This window comes from Chlamydotis macqueenii, chromosome Z, assembly GCF_036417535.1.
Source record: "Chlamydotis macqueenii isolate bChlMac1 chromosome Z, bChlMac1.mat, whole genome shotgun sequence".
Classification (NCBI taxonomy): Eukaryota; Metazoa; Chordata; class Aves; order Otidiformes; family Otididae; genus Chlamydotis; species Chlamydotis macqueenii.
This window is the reverse complement of record NC_141593.1, coordinates 24,681,698-24,702,866: the sequence shown is the minus strand read 5'-3', so window position 1 is coordinate 24,702,866 and position 21,169 is coordinate 24,681,698. Positions and strand designations below refer to the sequence as shown.

The 21,169-nt window shown below is 40.9% G+C and overlaps 1 protein-coding gene across 1 annotated transcript in view; it reads left to right on the top strand.

Annotated features, from left to right (window-relative positions):
* Positions 1-21,169, top strand: part of PDE8B (phosphodiesterase 8B) — a 76,832-nt gene that overhangs the window by 17,042 nt on the left and 38,621 nt on the right. Inside the window, exons 2-3 of the mRNA XM_086770562.1 lie at positions 14,401-14,460; positions 20,861-21,051. Of these exons, the coding sequence (XP_086626688.1) occupies positions 14,401-14,460; positions 20,861-21,051 (251 nt within the window). The remainder of the gene's footprint in view (positions 1-14,400; positions 14,461-20,860; positions 21,052-21,169) is intronic.

Here is a 21,169-nt window from a genome sequence, read left to right as displayed (position 1 = left end):
TACAATGTTAAGAGGAAATACGATGTGTTTCTGTGCAGAGCTCATCCAAAGACAGTTGTAAAATAAAGAGATATAAAGGGAGATATACAACAGAGAACTCTGGCAATATATTTTTCTGTTGTAATCTCATGGACTGTAGTGTTAGATTGTGAATAATTCATGCATAAGCAGTTCTGCAGTGGAGCTGTATTTGGTACTTGAGTCTAATCCACTAAAATGAAGAGATTGTGCCTTATAAAAGTTTTTTTTGGTAAAAGATTTTTCAGTGAATTCAAACTAAAATCTTTTATGACTTTCAGAGACAGTATTTATAGATAAAGATGATTAGAAAGTGTCAGGCTTTGAAACGTCCATGTGATTTCTTGGAGAGGAGATTAATATTCTCCTACAGTTCATGATATGTATATAGTTCCTGTTTCTTAATAGTTGCTTAATTCTGAAAAATGCTGAGCATTTGGGCCATGCTACCTTTAATTGTACAAGAAGCCTTTTTTGTCTCCAGTGATATCGCTCATAAAACAAAATTAAACTGATTGCTGAATTCAGGCTCTGGTGTACAGAATTTACCTTCCGCAATATAAGATGCATTGAAAATGGGCAGCTGTAACTATTTTTTAGCGAGAGAAAGTGTGGCAGAACTTCTGCTTTTAATTCTTGAGTGCAGAAGTTCATACAGTCCACGTGCAGAAGCCATGAGAGGTTGGCTGCTGAGACATTTGCAAAAGAGTTATGTTTCACTATCTGTGGAGTATATAAGAGTGTAATTTTTTTATCCACTCAGTATTTAGTTGGCAGTTGACAGATGCGTAATACACCCTAGAGATGGACAATCCTAATGGTGGACTAAAATTACTGTATTTTCTTCAAATAGGTGCCAGTATATAAAAAATGTAGTCGCAGTAAGAACTCTCTGTAGATCATTGTCATGACTCTCATAATGCTGGGTCTGGAAAGTGACAAGTTTGATTGTGCTTCTCCTTGCTATTACTGGAACAAAATGTCCCAAAATAGTCTTTTTCCAGAAAGCTTTTAATGATTTCCCTCATACTGTAGAAATAGTGATGAGTAATACAAAAATGCTTCTTGCTTATTGCGTAAGTAATAATGTGCTCTGGTGCAGCAGGCCAGCTGAAGAACTATGTAATGCCTTCTTTCCATACTTTTGCAGAGCATATTTGGATTGGAGATGTATGCAAAAGTCAAATGCTAACATAAGATGCTGATCCTACCAGCATTTGCATAAGTAGAGTAAGGCCAGTGAAATTAATATGATTTTATTCAAATTTTTAAGACTGGTTAATAAGTTTACAGGTTTGCTAGGGCAATTTTTACTTTTGCAAGGTATTAATACTTCAGGTACATCTAACACTCACTACTCTGTTCCTCTGGGTCAGAGCTTTCCCTTCCTCTGACCACTTAATGCATGCTACTATACTCACTGTGTATAAGTACTACTACTCTTCCTCACTCTTCATCTGTACTTGGGTAGGGCTTATAGAATCAGTCAGCCCATGTGCCCCATTATACAAGGTTTTATAAAAGTAAGAACTGATCTTTGCCTCTGAGATTTAGAACCTAGATAGCTAAGACAAGCTTCATAAACACTTTAGTCTTGAATGACAAAATACAGAGGGTAAAAATGCTGGGTTTGGGTAACATCCATGTGGCTCAGTTAGACGACACACCAGTGGGCAAGGCACAGTGCACATCCCAGAAGGTGATATTCAGATGCCAGCATTGAACTCTTACAATCACACTTTACTGCTGCTGTCTGGACTATCTGCAGCAGCTTTGTCAAAATTAACATAGAGACTTAAACTGAATTAAATGTGATAATGAATTATTCAGTCAGCATGAGAGCCACCAAGTTGTTTAGTATGATGAGAATTTGGCTTTCATTTTTGTTGTCTGTATAATTTTTAGTGTGAGACATTGCACAGACTTTCATGTTGATAATTTGTAGCTGCACAATAACAAGTGGTGTTGAGCTGGAAGCTTTGTTACTGGAGTCAGCATCACTCTTGGTACTTGAGATGCTATGGTCTGCTCTGGGAATGATTCCCCTGTCTGTATGTTTCTGATAAAAGGATCAATGGCAAAACAGTTCATTTTATAATATATTTTAATGCTGGTTTTGGATTTTAAAGTCATTATTAGATTGTAATGGAAAAAGTTCATACATATATCTGTTACCCTGAAAGTTTCAAAAGATTTAATTTTTGTTTTGTTGGTGGTTTTACTTTCTATTTGCAACTTGGAGTTGTTGGATTTTGTTTATTTGTTTTTAATAGAGTTTCTAAGTGTAATTCTAAGGCATATCTTGTGGATGCTAAAACTTTAATCAATCTAGTTGGCTTCAGCTGCCTCTCCTCAGACTTGAACAATCAAGACAGAAGAACTGCGAAGCAGGGGAGAGAGAACATTATGTCTTTGAAGAAAGTGAGGAATGTTCTTTATTAGAACTTTTACTAGAGCTTTTTTTTTTTGTTATTTTTTGTAAAATGTAGACCAAAGTTCACAGCTGAGTTTTTTTCTAAGTGAAAGACAATTCATGAAACTTCAAGAAATGACTAGCACTCATCTGAACATCTTTGTTCTGGGTATTTTGTTGTTGTTGTTTCCTGTTTTCCAGCAAGAGGAATACAGTATTGATTTTAGTCTGAGATAATATGTAGATGCCTTACTGTAGCTGACAAAATAAGACATAAATAGACCTCTGGAAGAAAATATTTCCGGCAATGCACACCTGGGATAAGACATAAGAGGAGGTGATACTAAGCCAGAGCTCTGATGGTGGCATCCATCATGCACCTCTGAAGAAGCCTGCCAACCACTCCAGCTTAAGGTTGATATTGATAGCTAGTAATATCTATATTGAATAGTGTGGGAGAAATAGTAGACTAAAAAAAAGTGCATATCTTGGGTCAAAAAATTGTCTTCCTCTTAACCCTTGGAGTAGAGTCCATAATACCTGTGTGTGCACTTGCAAATCAGTATTTGAGGTGCTACTTCCAACAGCTCTTAGATTATTGAGGGCATCATCTTAGTGGTTTTGAAGGCAAGAGAAAACCTGTGAATTCAGCTGAGTCTTGATTTGTTCACTTTCAGTAAAACACTGTAGCTTATGTTAGATAAACAGTGGACAAGACAACTAAATTTTTTTTCTTTCAGACAGAAATCAGGTAGATCATCTACTACTGTAACAGCAATGTTAAATTATTTGAGAACATACTTTTTTTCTTGTCAAAATCTCCCTGAACTAAAATAAGTCTCCAACAAGCACCAGCCAAAGCCAGCAATACATTGAATGAAGAGAAAGGAGAAAAATTGCCCTTTTCTAGTAGAAGTAGACTTGTGGAAAACTCTGAATATTTGCATATTAGAATATTTAACTTCTTCCTTTGCTAATTTCCAGGAGGAATTTCAAATACGATAAATGTCTTCCAGCAAACTGTTACTCATGTGATAGAGCCCTGGATGTATGCTCCCTACAATCCAGCACAGAAGTGGGACTTGAAATTTGTTGTGGCAGCACCTTCCATGTGAGGTGGAAGGAACGGAACAGTCTCTAGAGCAAATACTGACCAGGAAGCCCATCAGGTGTACACAGATAGCATCCAGATGTTTTTTCTTAGTGAGTGTTTGGGAGGCAAAGTTAATGTAACATTTTAAAATAATTGTTTGACAGCAGACTAACAGTATACTTCATTAGTTATGAATATTCACCTAGACCAAGAGCTGATAGAAGATCAGGATTACTTAGCTAGCAGCTTGCTGCAAATTGATGTTCTAGCTGTTTCCATTCATACTTACATGATCGTATTACCTAAATCTTCCAATACTGAAACTCACTTCATATATTTTGTATCAATTTTAATAGCCATGCCCAAGAATTTATCTACTGTATTGAACCATAGGTCTGCCAGTCCATTATCTTGTCTTGGGCAAGAGCAAAAGGCCTTTAAATCTTTCTGTGTCTGTAGTTTTGGATTTTGCTTTCTCCTAAAAAAACAGTGTGTGTATTTCTGAAACATTTCAGACTTAGTTGCTGTGTTTTTCCCTAAGATTGATGTAAGGAGATTTGCCTGGTTACTCCAAGTAATGTGTGTGACTCGTCCTCTTATAAAGTTGAAAATGGACAGTAATGACAACTGGGTTTACAGAAAGAGGTCTCAACATGTTCAGATTCACAAGTCTTGGGCAGATCCTGCTTACTTTGACAGATGTTTGGAAAAGTTTGTTTTCCTCACATCTCTTCACACTGCATGAACACAAATATAACTTATCTGTGAGTACTTAGTGAAGTGAAATGTGTGTGCTAACAAAAAAAAAATACACTTCCAGAGAAACTACTGTTGACAGAGTCAATATTCAAAATAAACCCAGTGTCATTGGGGACTGCATTCTGTAATTTGTTTTCTTTCCATAAGTCTAAAAAGGTTGCTGCTTGTGGCAGGAGTCTGTCTCTATTATCTGTGCGCCACTGGATTAAGATGTGGACATATATTTTTCTCAAAGAAGCCATCATATTTGAGCTTGCCACAACAGTTATACTGACAGTTACTTAAGTTTCATGTCTCTGGAGGAGTCCATAGTGTCTATTCAATGATCCTTTTTAAAAGCATTTTAAAGCTAAATTTGTTTCCATGTTTTCTAGAGAAAATGTGACAATTTGGTCTGAACGTACTTAATATTATAGATAGGGGAAAGGAGTGAAATAAAACAGGGCTACATTATGATGGCAGGTATTTCTTTTACACAGTAGTTCAGAAGTTAAAGCACTTGGCTAGACTAAAGATTTTAATTCCTTTCTTGTCAGTACAGGCTGGAAGGTGACTGCCTGAGCAGCAACCATGCTGAAAAGACCTAAGCAAAGGCGTGGTTGCCCTGATCTAGCATTGTGGTAGCATGACTTGGAGGGACTAGATGACCTTCAGCAGTACCTTCAAGCCAACAGTTTTGTGATTCTTTACTCTTTAGTGTTTTGCTGAGCATCTCTAGACATTAGTCAGGCTCTTCTTCCTATTCAGGTTTTGAGTATCTGGGGCAAGGGAAGGAAGTTCCCTAATGCTGTAGATCTTGAGGCACAGTAGATAGTCAGTGGATAAAAGTATGCTTTTAATTTGTGTGTCCTGCAGCTCTGTGAGCTTGAATACCTAGTCAAAATACTATGGGAGATCAATGAGTTAGATTTTTGCCATGACTTAACACCCTAATTAGGAAAAAATGCTGCAGGGTGGTTTTTTGCTTTTTGGATGTTTGGTGGGGTTTTTTGTTTTGTTTTGGGTTTTTTTCCCTTTTTGAACAAATTAACAGAATCTGTGGATAAGAAGCTGTTATCTTGAAAAGATACCTTGTCATAGCTGATCTGGTGTCTCAAATTTTGTATTGCTATTGTATAGAAATCCAGCCAATTCTAAGCAAGCATACCTCTAAACTTCTACTTAAACACAAGAATAAGGAACCTGCAATACGTAAGAGTAGCTTAGTAAAAAGAGGAATAAATACTTAGCTTTCCAATCAAAAAGTAGGAAATATGCCAATTGTGCTGTATTTTTCTTGTTTCTGTAGACTTGCATGTAAAACATAAACCAGAAAGCCCATTAAGGAATATTTTTTTCCTTACAGTAAAAACTGAATTTAGAGTGAGAAAGACAGGATGTGTCGAAGATATAGTTTCTCCAAATAAAAGTATTTTGCATCAGACTGTGATGCAGCATTCTATAATTTGATGTCTTCCTGGACGTGTATTTTACCTCTTTAAATTAATTTATAACATTTTTGTTATACTTAATTTTTTTTAATGTCACTGGCATAAAAACATCACTGACAGTGAGTACATTGATAATTATAACTATATCTTTTGAGAGTGTGCCCTTCTTAAGAAATGTGAGTAGCAAACAAGTCATCCAAGCCACCTCTCTGCTCACTCTGCTCTTGAAGAAGAGACATGTGAGTAGTAGATCTAGGGATGTGGGCCATTCATTGCTCTGCTGTAATGAGGTGGTGAAGGAGAAGGAAAGATTGCCAGGACCCAAGTTGGTATCTTGACCCAGGAGTTCACAACGAACATAAATCTGAAATTGCTTAACTACTAAGTAAGGTGTGTCACCTGTCCTTTAAACTGATCTCAATGTCAGAGGAGTGAAAATCTAATAATGACAGGTTAGTCTTCCATAGAAGGTATCAAAGATGACCTAGAAACTGCATTCTCTTTCCATACTGGGCCAGACACTATGTTTAGAGATAAAACATGGCACAAGTAGATGTGGTAGGTAATTGGATAATATGATGTGCTGGGGAAGAGTCAGAGTGTCTTTTTCTGTAAGGAAAGCGTAAGCTAAGCTATCAGCATCGAGCTTAGGTGGTATCGGGGACAGTGTCACTCTGTGCTTGCTCTGGTTTTGCGTTTTTCAGTTTATCGTCTGCTATTGGCCACTTCAGGAGACAGGATGTTGGGCCAAGATTGTCTCGTCTGACCAATTTTTGGTTACTCCTCACAGAGTTTCTAAAAAGGACATGGGAATGTATTTAGAAATCTCCCGAGAGATTTGTGGGTTTTTATTAAGGGTCATCCTAATAAACTGTATTCAACCAACTGTAACTTGGATACCAAAACTATATTGTGATAACATCAAGAACCAGGATCATGGTACTGGTGTTAGTAGGACCAATGTGCAGATCATGAGCCTTGAACTAATGTAAGAAAAATGTGTGTGGGGAGAAACTGTATGTACAAACCTGCAGGATTGCTTCCAGATTGTGTTGGAAGCCTTAGTCTGTGAATTATAGGAATAAAAGGGACATGGACTACTCTTTATGCATTGTGGGTTTTTTGTAGCCTACCTTCCTTTGATAGGTGTCAAAGAAGCTGCTGCTGCAAGCAGAATTGAGGACTCATCAACAACGGTAGTTTATATGTCAAATTTTACAAAATGATAGCCAAACTAGTCTCTTTTCTATTTGATTGTTCTACTTCCTATTATGATAATGCACTCATGGTTGATGAAAAGCTCAACATGAGCCAGCAATGTTGGGCTTGCAGCCCAGAAGGTCAAGCACATCCTGGTCTGCATCAAAAGAAGTGTGGTCAGCAGGTCGAGGGAGGTGATTCTGCCCCTCTACTCTGCTCTCATGAGACCTCACCTGGAGTACTGCATCCAGCTCTGGATCCCCCCAGCCTAAGAAGGACATGGACCTATTGGAGCAGGTCCAGAGGAGGGCCATGAAGATAGTCAGAGGGACAGAGCACCTCTCCTGTGAGGACAGGCTGAGAGAGTTGGGGCTGTTCAGCCTGGAGAAGAGAAGGCTCCAGGGAGACATTATGGTGGCCTTCCAGTACCTAAAGAGAGCTTATAAGAAAGATTGGGAGAAATTCTTTAGCAGGGCTTGTTGTGGTGGGACAAGGTGTAATGGTTTTAGACTAGAAGGAGGTAGATTTATACTGGATATAAGGAAGAATTTTTTTACAATGAGGGTGGTGGAACACTGGAACAGGTTACCCAGAGAGGTGATAGATGTCCCATCCCTGGAAACATTCAAGGTCAGGCTGGTTGGGGCTCTAAGCAACCTCATCTAGTTGAAGATGTCCCTGCTTCTTGCAGGGGGATGTAAACTAGATTACTTTTAAAGTTCCCTTCCAAGACGAACTATTCTACGATTCTATGATTTGATGGGTCAGGCTTCTATTATGGATGCTTGCAGAGTTTGCAGTGGCTAAGTCAACAACAATGAAACCTTATTTCTTCTAAATGGTGTGTGTGTTTGATAATTATTTTCAGTTAATAAAATAGCATGATCTTACATTAACCTTGAGGTTGAGCTATCCTACTATTTAATGCTCCTCCTTGAAAAGGTAGCGACTGGCTGGCGTGAGGGGAGCGGCTTCTGAAGCAAAGTTGGCAGCCCTCTAGCGGGAGTAAGGGAAATGTATGGTATCAGCAGGTGGGAAAGCAGAAGCACAAATCAACTGGAAGTCACAGCAAGGGGAGAATAAAAAATATGAACTTGACAACAGAGGTGACAGAGACCGGTAGTCCATGAGAGACCTGGGAAAGTAACTGTATTAGTGGATGGAGAGGACAAACTGAGACAGCTGGTCAAATGAATTGATCAGGGAAGGGTGGTGTCTGGAGAAGCCATGGAGGTCAGACCAAAAGCTATCTAGCTCAGTACCAAGTTTCCAGCAGGAGAAGTGTGTAGTGATCTATCCCATATATTCTCCCAGCCTTTCTCAGCTTATCACTTAGGGGCTACTTCAGTCAGAGGTGTCATCTTTGTGAAAAGAGCTCTTCATTTTTCTTCTGTAAATCTGTTCCTTCTTTAATACAAATAAATTGCTGGGCAGGTCAAGTGATATTCCCTTTAACAGTTGAAGCTAGAAAAGAAGCATGGAGAGACTTTAAACAGAGAAAGAGTGGCCAAGTGTTAAACTATAGAAAAATGCCAGTGGATGAGAGTGGAATGGACCAGAAGTGATAAAAAAGTAAAAGAAGAGGAGGAAGATGGACATATAGTTCTCCTAAGAAAGACAAAACAAAGAAAAGAAGGGGAAGAAGAGAGTAGTGTAACACTGCTGAACAGTAGAATTGGAGCTGGACACTCTGGTCAGGTGTGTTGTAGCACAAAGAGGAGGAGACACCAGCTCCAGGCCAGGGATGCTGGAGAACAGCTGTGGCCTTGTGTCTCTTAAGGGAAGGAGGAGCACCTCCTCCAAGCTCAGCAGAGGTGCATCCCGATGAAAAATAAGTTGGGCAAAAAGGCCAGGAGGCCAGCGTGGATGAGCAAGGAGCTCCTAGACCAACTAAAAGTAAAAAAGGAAGCCTATAGAGGGTGAAAGCGGGGACAGGTAGCCTGGGAGGATTACAAAGAGGCTGTGCGAGTGGCCAGGGATAAGGTAAGGATGGCCAAAGCCCTGGCAGAACTGAATCTGGCCAGGGATATAAAATGCTACAAGAAGAGCTTTTATAGGTACATAGGGGACAAAAGAAAGTCCAGGGAAAATGTAGGCCCCCTCCGGAAGGAAACTGGTGTCCTGGTTACCCAGGACATGGAGAAGGCTGAGGTTCTCAATGACTTTTTTGCCGCAGTCTTCACCAACAAGAGTTCCTGTCCCACCACCCAAGCTGTAGAAGGTGCAAGCAGGGACTGCAAGGATGAAGAAACACCCATTGTACTCAAAGAGCAGGTTCAGGATCATCTGAGGAACCTAAAGGTGCACAAGTCCATGGGACCTGATGAGATCCATCCGTGGGTCCTGAGCGAACTGGCGGATGAAGTTGCCAAGCCACTGGCTATCGTATTTGAGAAGTTGTGGTGGTCTGGTGAGGTCCCCGATGATTGGAAGAGAGGGAACATAACCCCAATTTTTAAAAAGGGGAATAAGGAAGACCCAGGTAACTACAGGCCGGTCAGCCTCACCTCTGTGCCTGGCAAGGTCATGGAGCAGATTCTCCTGGAAACCATGCTAAGGCACATGGAGAGCAAGGAGGTGGTTGGTGACAGCCAACATGGCTTCACCAAGGGCAGATCGTGCCTGACCAATTTGGTGGCCTTCTATGACGGGGTGATGGCATCGATGGACAAGGGACGAGCAACTGACATCATCTACCTGGACTTGTGCAAAGCTTTTGACACTGTCCCGCATGACATCCTTCTCTGTAAACTAGAGAGACATGGGTTTGATGGACGGACCACTCGGTGGATAAGGAGTTGGCTGGATGGCTGCACTCAGAGAGTGGTGGTCAACGGCTCGATGTCCATGTGGAGACTGGTCACGAGTGGCATCCCTCAGGTGTCCGTGCTGGGTCCAGCCCTCTTCAACATCTTTGTCAGCGACATGGACAGTGGGATAGAGCGCACCCTCAGCAAGTTCGCCGATGACACCGAGTTGTGTGGTACCGTTAACACGCTGGAAGGGAGGGATGCCATCCAGAGGCACCTTGACAGGCTGGAGAGGTGGGCCCGTGCCAAACTCATGAAGTTCAACCAAGCCAAGTGCAAGGTCCTGCACCTGGGTCATGGCAATCCCAGGCACAAATACAGGCTGGGCGGGGAATGGATTGAGAGCAGCCCTGAGGAGAAGGACTTAGGAGTGCTGGTGGGTGAGAAGCTTAACATGAGCAGGCAATGTGCCCTTGCGGCCCAGAAGGCCAATCGCATCCTGGGCTGCATCAAGAGGAGCGTGGCCAGCAGGTCGAGGGAGGGGATTCTCCCCCTCTACTCTGCCCTGGTGAGACCCCACCTAGAGTACTGTGTCCAGTTCTGGAGCCCCCAGCACAAGGACATGGACCAGTTGGAGAAGGTCCAGAGGAGGGCCACAAAGATGATAAAAAGGCTGGAGCACCTCTCTTATGAGGACAGGCTGAGAGAGTTGGGGCTGTTCAGCCTGGAGAAGAGGAGGCTCAGGGGAGACCTGATAGCGGTCTTCCAGTACCTCAAGGGGGCCTACAAGAAAGATGGGGAAAGGCTGTTTAGTAGGGCCTGTTGCAATAGGATGAGGGGTAATGGTTTTAAAATAGAGGGGGGCAGATTTAGATTGGAAATTAGGAAAAAATTTTTTACGATGCGAGTTATAGAACACTGGAACAGGTTGCCCAGAAAGGCGGTGAAAGCCCCATCCCTGGAAACGTTCAAGGCCAGGCTGGATGAGGCTCTGAGCAACCTGATCTAGTCGGGGATGTCCCTGCTTCTTGCAGGGGTGTTGGACTAGATGACCTTTGAAGGTCCCTTCCAACCCTAACCATTCTATGATTCTATGATTCTATGATAATTCAAACAAGGCTAAAACCAGTGTTAAGGTCACATGTGATTGTAACTCTTTTCAGGACTGCTGTTTGGCCAGGAAAAAAAAAAAAAAGGAGGGCATTTGATGTTGAAAATAGTGGTATAATCAAATATGGAAATGGTAATAGCCAAAGGATGGGCTGAGGTGCCAACCCTCACCAACAGTGTGGACTGCTTGGTTGGCTCTAGTTGCTGTTGTTTCTCTGGGTCAATGAGAAGTTATTCAAGATTTTGCTGTACTAATTAGTCATAAACTGCAGGGGCTGTAAGTTTGCAGGCATATTGGGGGGTAAAGATCTTTGCACTGGTCATTTAAAAAGGGTGGAACTTGAATAAAATTGTAAGTACATTTTTCTTAATGGTACTGCTATGGTAGTAAGATAATCAATGATCACTTATTTACATAAAAACACGGAATATAAGAAAGTACTACTGACTTTGTCTTTAATTGTTTTATTAATAGTTGATTCATGTGGGGATTGCCTAGGAGGTTAGAATGATACTGGAAATAATACTGAACAGTTTAAAATGTTAAAACAAAAATTTCTTCACTGTTTTTAAGTTTTTATTATTCCCAGATGGTTAGTTTATTTATGATTTCTTTGCTTCCAACCCTGTGTCTGTTCCTCTGCTCACTGAAATAAGGGATTTTCTCACTGACTTCTTTGGAACCAGGCTTGTCTTTACATGTTTTACTAGAAAAGTTTGTCATGAGCTACTGTACTAATTGATTTATGTTGCCGATCTATTAGCAGTCCTTCCTGACAGTCAATAAAATAATGAGATTTATTTAAAATGTAAATCATCAGCAATGAGATATTCACTTGTGTCAGGAAATGAGCAGAGGTATGGTTGTAGTATTACTAATACACAGCATCCACATGGTCAGATTTTTCTGGGAATTAGGAAGACATGGAATTAGTTCCTTCAGGCTGAGAAGAGATCCAGAGGACATTTCTGAAGGCCATGTCATTATTCTTGCTACCTCCTCCAGCTGTGTATTGAAAGAGAAAAGTGAGACAGTCAGTTGTACCCAGAGCAAGATCTAAGGGGCTGATTCAGCTTGTGAAACAAAACTCAGAACTCAAAATCCAAGAAGGTGGATTCCAGACACACTTTTTTCTGTATCTGATGAGAAGGCTTATTAACCCTTCCTATATTCAGGTGCATTACCAGTCTTAGTTTGAGGGTCCCATCTGTTTCCATGCATAGTATAAGTAGTGAAGTTGAACAGCTTAGGGACTACAGGTTATACATGGCAATCTTCATATATAGCAGCACCTTTTCTGCACCCCTGTGTGGTTCTGACCCTATCACGTCTGCACAGAGCAGGACAGGAACAAGTTCACCTACATCGAGGTACTCATGTTTTCTAATCCTCATGAAGCTTTCCTACTGTTAGCAAAGGGAGGAAAAACCTGAAACTGGGAGTAAGGGGAAAAGAAAGACTTTGATTTTCAGGTCCCTCTATTCAGATGTTTTCTATTCATAAGGCTGACACAGAAGCAGCAGGGAGAGAGACCCTGAGTCACAGTTATATTAAATTTTTGTTGTTGTTGTTTTAAAATACTCAGGCTAAGAGAAGTGGCTACCCTATAAAGGAATTTCTGTAAAGGCATTTATAGACTTGCTTACATCAATCTATGTCTCAGACACAGTTATTCCATCTTGGACAAAACAGAGTGATTAAAGCTGGATGTCCTCTGAAATAGTTGAAAAGTGGAAGGTATTCATCTACAATGTCAGTTCCCTGGTAGCATTAATAAATGGATAATAAAATAAATATCTGTGTCCTAACTGTCTTTTGTGAAGGATTCCCGACTGTTCATCAATACATTCTGGGACACTTGGAGCTGTGCATTGTAAAAAAAAGAAGTTTTTGTACTGATACTGCCCCAAGTCTGTTGTGTATTCTTACAGATTTGTCTAATGAAACTACTTAAAAACAAAATCAAGGTGAATCATGATTAAAAAATATTTTAAGAGTTTCCTATATGTGTGAATGTGCTGTCTTTCTTTTTTTGGTGGGGGGAAAGAGGAGTTGGGAGTTTTTCTCTAACCTTACTCATAACTCTTAGTTGATAATGGGTGCTAACTTTAATTTCTATTCTGATACACTTTCTGGCATTAAGTTACATTCAGCTGTGGCAGGAGCTCAAGTGGGAAGTTAAGCTTTTGTGTGAGAAAAGGAGAGGTTAACTACACTTATATTGGGGGCAGGTTTTGCTTCAGGAAACAGTGGCAAGCTTTGTAGTTTAATCTTTGGAGTACTGCCTGTTACCACCTTGACATACATTGTTGGGCTGAGAAGAATCAATGCTCAGTGGCCCATGAAAGTCCAACATGTAGTTGTAGCTATACATAATACCATTCTCTCACATGCAGGCAAGGCTGTTAATACTTAACACAGTATTGTATTTTCAGTATTGTATTTTCTAAGCAAAACTGTTGAATACCAGTAACTTCAGGCATTTTGGGTATTTATACACATTACTTCAAAAAAAATACTAAATTTAAGAATAAGGTAATACCTGGACAAAAGACTTAAACTAACAGGCACTGCAGAGAAAAATGCTGCAGAAATACGACTCCAGAATTCCTGGGTGTCAGGAAATGGTTCTACAATTGTAGTCTGCCTACAATTAGGGTTTTGTTCAAGTCATGTGTCTTGCAGGACAATCGCTTTAACTCGCCTACACCTGGAGTAACTGGCACCAGGAGAGCAGAGAATTTGCCCTTTTGGAGATTGCTAACTTGTAAATAATCCTCCATACGCATGAAGGGAGCAATATTTTAAGGGTTCAGAGACTCTTTTCCTTGACTACTTGCATCTGTGGGAGTACATAGGTATTGTTCCGTTGCTTAACAATCTTCTGTAGCTAATGGTCTGAAGTGAAACAAATCAGTAGTGTACAGGAGAAGTGTATTGAAATGTATTAAGACACAAAAAGTATTAAGGTAGTTCAACTCCTAGGAAACACGTCAACAAAGCAGCCACAGCCAATGTCTGCTGGCTTTCTTGCAGTAGCTTTAAATTATGATGTGCTCTCATGTCTTCTAAAAATGTCATGGCTCACATGGTAGCAATGTTTTTCCCTGCAAACTAGAGGCTATGGTTCTGGAAAACAATTTTAAATCTGCAATGCAAACAAGTTCGCTTATCCGAAAAGTAACTTTTTTCCTAACCAAATTCATTAAAAATTATTATTGAACATATGTCACCTTTAATACAAGTTCCGTATTACATTCAAATGAATAAAGCAATTTTTGGCCAGAAAAAAATAGCTTTCTGTAGTCTGAAGGAAAATATAAGTACTTCTGTGTAACCAAGCTTACCCTGTTGGGGAAAGAGGGGAAAGGAAGTGATGTTTCTTGTTTCCTTATTTAAAACTCTACAGTTTTTAACTTAGAGGCAAATAAAACAACATTAGTAGTTTGGCAAAATATGTTCGTAAAATATACACTTGAAAGCAACTAAATCAAGGCTGCTAAGTCATATGCCTGCCTGCCTTTGAGAGTCTTTCATGGTTCTTTTTTATCTTTCATTCTTGCACGTAAAATGCTATCTTGTTGAGAACTAGCCTGGAAAAAAATACATTTATTACTCTTCTTTAGCAGGCTTCAACTACAGAAGTACAAATTGGGCCCATGAGACTGACACAAGATCCAATTCAGGTAAGACGCTCTTTCAGTTTCTTGATAGAGTCAATTCAGCATTAATGGGTGAAGAAATTACGGTTCAACCCCTACAGTTAGGTGTAATGTTTTCATTTTATGTGTGCAAGGACTGTGAGATGCGTAATTGTTTTGGTTTATCTAATTGCTTGAGAAGAGATCTACAAGTAAATTAAATTGGTAAACAAGGTGCTTAAGTTTCCATCAATATCAAATTGTTCCTTTTATATGTCCTGTCAATAGGAGTGCGTGCATATGTGCATTAGCAGGGGAAAGAACTGCCTCTCTGGAAGTAGAAAACCGTTCAGTTCTGATATAGCACAGCAGAGAGCTCCATTACAAAGTTTAGCTACTTGGCAGGTTTTGCTGAGTTTTGCATGACAGGACAGAGAACTGTGCTTTTACAGGTCACGAGTCCAAGAAATCACACCACTTCCAACAAGACAGGTTGAACTTCAGCTTAAGGAGCAAAAGCTCTCACTCATACTTGCTTCTGTTTCTGTACATTTTGTTCCTGTGCCAGTTAACAGATGCCAAGTGATTTTTTTTTTTTTTTAGCTTATACTGTGCATTGGAGCTCTCAGATGATAGGAAATAATATCACCTTAGTCTTTAACATTGCTCTGGTGATAGAGCATTCACTTGAATTAAATTTTGGGGTCACTTAACTTTGTAAAACACAGAGACATTTAGTCATCTCTCACCTCTTCCAATTAGGGTTTGGTTTGGGGGTTTTTTTGGTACATCTGGCTACGAGAGGGAAAACCTACATGTGAAAGAAATGCTGTTCTCAAGGAAAATAAATAATGTATATATGCATCATAAAGCTTTGTATTTTTATTTCTATATTTGGCATTTAGTCTTAATGATCATTTATGTGATGAAACTGTTTATATTGTAAGACAACTGTGAAACAGTGCCTTCAGTAGTAGATGAGTCTTCTGTTTTGCAAGGAATTTCAACATAAAAGTGTGAAACTCTTCATAGAAAAATGTTTTTCAGACTGTCATCATCTTCAGAAAGATGGTGAAGAAGATACTTAACAAATACAAATACTCTCAATGCTTGTGTCAGGATTTTACTTTGTAGAAGCTGAACTTGATAAATTATCATAGTACCAGTGTTAGCTATTATAAATGAAGATTTTTCATACAAGAAGGGAAAGTGGTACTTTTTTTTGTTTTGTTTTTAAAAGTGTGTTTTGCTTTTATTTAGTGAGGGGTGGGGGCTGTGGTGACAGCTTCTGTAAGAAGCTGCTAGAAGTTGTTTTCCCTTTGTCTAGTGGACTCAGCCAGGCCTAGGGCTGACCCACTGCTGGCCAGGGCCAAGCCAGCTGGTGACAGAATGTTCAGTGGTAATACCTCTGCAATAATGTATTTAAGAAGGGGAAAACAGAAAAAAAAAAAAAAAAAGAAAAAAAGAAAAAAAAAAAGAGACAATTTGAAGAAGCTGAAGCTGAAAAGAGGGGGAGGCGCAAGCCTTGTGGGCCTTGCAGCCCTCACCCTCTGGCCTCCCACCGGGCAGCCGACTGGGCCTGACTGGGCCCAGCCCGGCTGCGAAAAGTGGAGAGGAGATGTGAAGACACCTGAGAGGTGTCTGCCTGAGCTAATTGTGAAGAATTTCTTGTGAGAGGAACGGCTGCAGATGCCAAGCTCAGAGAAGAAGGAGGGGGAGGAGTAATGCTGCTCCTGGCAGAGATTCCCCTGCAGCCCATGGTGCAGCCCATGGTGAGGCCAGCTGTGCCCCTGCAGCCCATGGAGGCCCACGGAGGAGCAGAGATCCACCTGCAGCCCGGGGAGGACCCCATGCCAGGGCAGATGGGTGCCTGAAGGAGGCTGTGGCCTGTGAAGAGTTCACGCTGGGGCAGCCAGTTCCTGAGGGACTGCACCCTGTGGAAAAAACAACCCACGCCGGAGCAGTTCATGAAGAACTGTAGCCCGTGGGAGGGACCCCACGATGGAGCAGGGAAGGAATGTGAGGAGCAGAGTAAAGCGGAAAGTGATGAACTGACCATAACCCCCATTCCCTATTCCCCCCTGTGCCGGTCAGGGGGGAAGGAGGTAGAGATAATGTTAAGCTTGGGAAGAGGGAGGAGTGGGGGGGACGTTATCTTGTTCTCTGTCTCATTATCTTGCTTTGGCTTTAATAATAAATAAATAGTTTTCCCCAAGTTGAGTCTGTTTTGCCCATAATGGTAACTTTAAGGATCTCTCCCTGTCTTTGTCTCAGAGCTCATGCCTTTTTCCTTGTATTATCTCTCCCAGTTTCCTCAGAGGGTGGGGGGAGTGAGAGAGAGACTGCATAGCCTGGTCCTGAGTGGGGCTAAACAGTGACAATGTTTGAGATTATTCTTGGTATCTTGTCAGGTATGGATGTTATTTTGTCCCTACATTACCCAAGTGAGAATCTATGGTGCTACCATGGAAGGCCTTAAGTAAGGCAGAAAGCAGACCTTAATTAAAACCATTAACTGAAGAGTTTTCCATAAAGACAGTACAATACACTAACTGATTTACAGTAAAGGAAAAACACTTTATGTAAACCCACTTCCTTTGTGGAACAAGCAACATTACCTCAGCTAATTTGGCAAATACTGCACATATCCACGCATTTTAAAAATGTGTGTTAATCTTTGATTCCATCTTGACAACAGAGTTATGTGTTTCTCTGTGTAGCGCAAACAGCTACTTGTCGTAGTTCAGCCCCGATCAGGACCAGACTACGCAGTCTCTCTCTCACTCCCCCCACCCTCCAAGAGAACAGGGAGAGAAAATATAAGGAAAAACGGCTCGAGGTTTGAGATAAGGACAGGGAGAAAATCCTTAAAGTTACCGTCACGGGCAAAACAGACTCGACTTGGAGAAAACTATGCATTTATTACTACAAACAGCAGGATAATGAGACAGAGAACAAGATAACCTCCCTCCACCCCTCCCTCTTCCCAAGCTTAACATTATCTCTACTACCTTCCCCTCCCGAGTGGCACGGGGGGGAATAGGGAATGGGGGTTGTGGTCAGTTCATCACATGTTTTACGCCACTGCTTCATGGTCGGGGGAAGAACTCCTCACATTCCTCCCCTGCTCCATCGTGGGGTCCCTCCCACGGGCCACAGTCCTTCGTGGAACTGCTCCGGCGTGGGTCATCACTTCCACGGGTGCAGTCCCTCTAGAACAGCTGTCCCAGCGGGCCCTCCACGGGCCACAGCTGCCTTCAGGCATCCACCTCCCCCGGTACAGGGTCCTTCATGGGCTCCAAGTGGATCTCTGCTCCTCCGTGGACCTCCATGGGCTGCAGGGGGACAACCTGCTCCACCATGGTCGTCACCACAGGCTGCAGGGGAATCTTGGCCAGGAGCCGCATTACTCCTCCCCCTCCTTTTGAACTGACCTTGGCGTCTGCAGCCGTTCCTCACAACAGGCTGGTAGATGTCTCTCAGGATCTTTTTTACATCTTATTCACTTCTCATCTCCTCTCCACTTCTTGCAGCCGGGCTGGACTGAGTCGGGCCCAGTCGGGTGCCTGGCAAGAGGCCAGAGGGTGAGGCCTGCAAGGCCCATGAGGCCTGCGCCTCCCCCTCTGCGCCTCTGCCCCCGCTCAGCTTCTTCACATCTTCTCTTCTCTCTTTTTTTTTCTGTTTTCCCCTTCTTAAATACGTTATCGCAGAGGCGTTATCACGGGACATTCTGCTGCCGATCGGCTCGGCCTTGGCCAGCAGCAGGTCTGCCCTAGGCCCAGACGAGTCCACTGAACAAAGGGGAGCGACTTCTAGCAGTTTCCTACAGAAGCTACCACCTTAGGCCCCCCCTCACTAACAAAACCACGACACTACTGCATATCACATTTTAAATGTCTATTTGTGGGTGCTTAATCGTATTCACAATTGTCTAATAAGTCAATTTAGTTTGTTAAAACAGTTGCCACCAGGCTTTTCTTAGTAATGTTTGTTTTATTCTTGTGCATGTTTTATGCTCTTATTTGGCACAGGGACACCTGTGCCAACGTGGAAATAGCCTGTATTTTTTGTCTAAGAGGTGACCTTACTTGTGACAGTGACCTGCCGTAAACCATTTAATAGATTCCACACTAGACTTTACGACCATCTGTGTTGGAGGACAAATCTGGTTTGGCTTGTACTAGATCATAACCCAGGTGCTGCCTACCTTAAGGGAAAAGGGGAAGAGTCCAAAGCAAAACTGCCAGCTTCGACCATCCAGATGCCCTCCCCACCTGCAGCTTGCATATCTGGTCCAATTTTGTACCCTTTTGCCTCTTATTTTATTTTGAGCTCTTTAAAGCAAATCTCTATCCGTTTTCTGTATTTGTGTGATAATCTGGGAACCAAGACGTGCAATAGTTGTCTGAAGCAAATCCTTAGGAAGAAGGTAAAAATTACAATGCATCACCAAAAAAATGGAAATGTCTCCACATGAGAAGTCCACAGCACTCCTAAACCAGGGCAAGGCTGAGTAGAAAGATTTTTTTTTTACAGTAACACTGATAAGTTACACACCAAAAAATAGCTACATGGGGTTTTTGCTAAGAAACAGATTGAATTCACACTTCTCCTTGACAGTGTGGTTTATATGGATTGTTATATTTTTATCTCAACTTTGAAAGCTTATTGTGCAATATACTTCTAGTTGCATTATGTTTTGATGGTTTATAGTAAGCTTCATATATATGTTATGAGAAATCATGGTAGTAATTCTTTAAAAAACCTTTTAAAGTTAATATTCACAGAAGGATTCACACACTGATAATTAACTACCAATAGGAGACTGGGTGGTTTAATTAAGCTCCATTATTTTACAGCTGGTAAATGATTGTGTTTTGCAATCCTTTATTTCCAAACTGGGAATGCTGAGAGAAGGAAGATACCAAAAAAGTGTCCTAAAAAAAGTTTTCTGACTGCATTGTGCCGATCAGACTAGGAACAAAATAAAACTAACAGCAGTTGGAACCAAACAGAAATTGTATCAGAGAAGGGACCTTCCCCAAGTATTAGACAAAGTCTGCAGCTCAACCATGTCACTGCTTTCCAACGCTTCGATGGCTGGAAAAAAATCAGGAGTTAGATAGAGTGACAACCTTTGATGTTAAGTGTCTTCTTATTGTTAACTGTGATTAAAAATACTCTTTCTGTTAAATTCAAAGTTCTTAAATTATTTCTTAATATTTATGGAAATTCTGAGCATATAATTTTCTTCCATTCTTTAATGAAGCCTTGACTGGTTCTCCTGCCACTGTAACATTAATTGATTTGTTTATTGTTTAGAATTCAACAACCCAGACAAATCAAGATAAGATAAAAGATACCATCACATTTTAGAGCTTCTAGAGTGATGGTGTTGAATTTCACAGGGTGACATCACAGCAGCATGAATGAAAGGTTATTGACCTTTCTTATGGGCATTTGGGGCAAAATTTTGCATATTTTGCTCGAACAGATGGTTTCAGTGAAGTCAGAGGATGACTTCTATTTGTGAAATAAATAGAATTTTGCTTTATACATAGATTATACTCTGCTTGTATTTCTCACTCTGTAATTTGTATGCTGATGATATATGTATTCTAGGGCAAGAATTTAAAAAAAAACTTATCTCCTAAACCCACTCTTTCTTTAACAAAAGAAGCACACAAATGCAGCTGTTTTCAGCCTATATTCTGTGCATCAGTTAGGAAACAGACTTCCTACAGCATCATTTTGATTTTTAGAACAGCACCTCAACACATATCCTACCTGATCTTGTGCGAGCAGTTCCTTAGGTGTTCAGTTTACGTTGTCAAAACTACTTCATATACCTATAATTAGGGACAATTCATTGGGTAAAAATTGTGATGTTTGAATTTATTTTTTCCCTACTCAGCCCTGTCCACACCTGCTCGTCTCTTTTTCTTTTCAGTTTTGAAAGAATATGGCTTAACTCCATTTTGTTGTACATTAGAGAAGGAACAATGAATAAAACTGTTATGTTAGTTGTTTGTCCCTGAACTGTGATAATTAATGACAGTTGCATTTCACACAGTTCATTACAATTAAAAGTGTTTGTAGGTGGGATGGCCTGATGAGAGTGGCAATGGTGTTTGTACATCTATTCACCTACTCTGGGTGGCTGCTGATGGAATTTGAGTATGATTACAAGAAATTCATCATCTGGCAGCTGTTTTGTCCTAAATATCAGTCCTATGTAGTTAACTGTTGTTTATCTATTGATAACCACTCTATCTAATCAGAAAGTTGTGCTACTGCATCAGTTGTTTTACAGTCTGTAGTTCAACGTTCCCGCTTTCGAAGCAGACTCAATCTTTCATGTAACAGAAGTGTTTGGTAAGATTTTCACCATGCAGAGAACTATTTTTATGTTTAATGTGGTGCCGCTGTTTTGCATGCTTTGCAGGTTTTGCTGATCTTTGCAAAAGAAGACAACCAAAGCGATGGCTTCTGGTGGGCTTGTGACAGAGCTGGATACAGGTGCAATATTGCCCGGACTCCAGAGTCAGCGCTTGATAGTTTTCTTGATAAACACCAGGAAATAGTTGTTATAGATCACAGGAACTCGAGATATTTTGATGCAGAAGATATCTGCAGGTATGCTGGAGATTTTATGCTTCCCTTGAACTTCAGAATATACTGTACAAACCCAAACCTTCTAATTTTAAAAACAAACAAACAAAAAAAAAAAAGCAAACCCAGAACTATAGTGAAA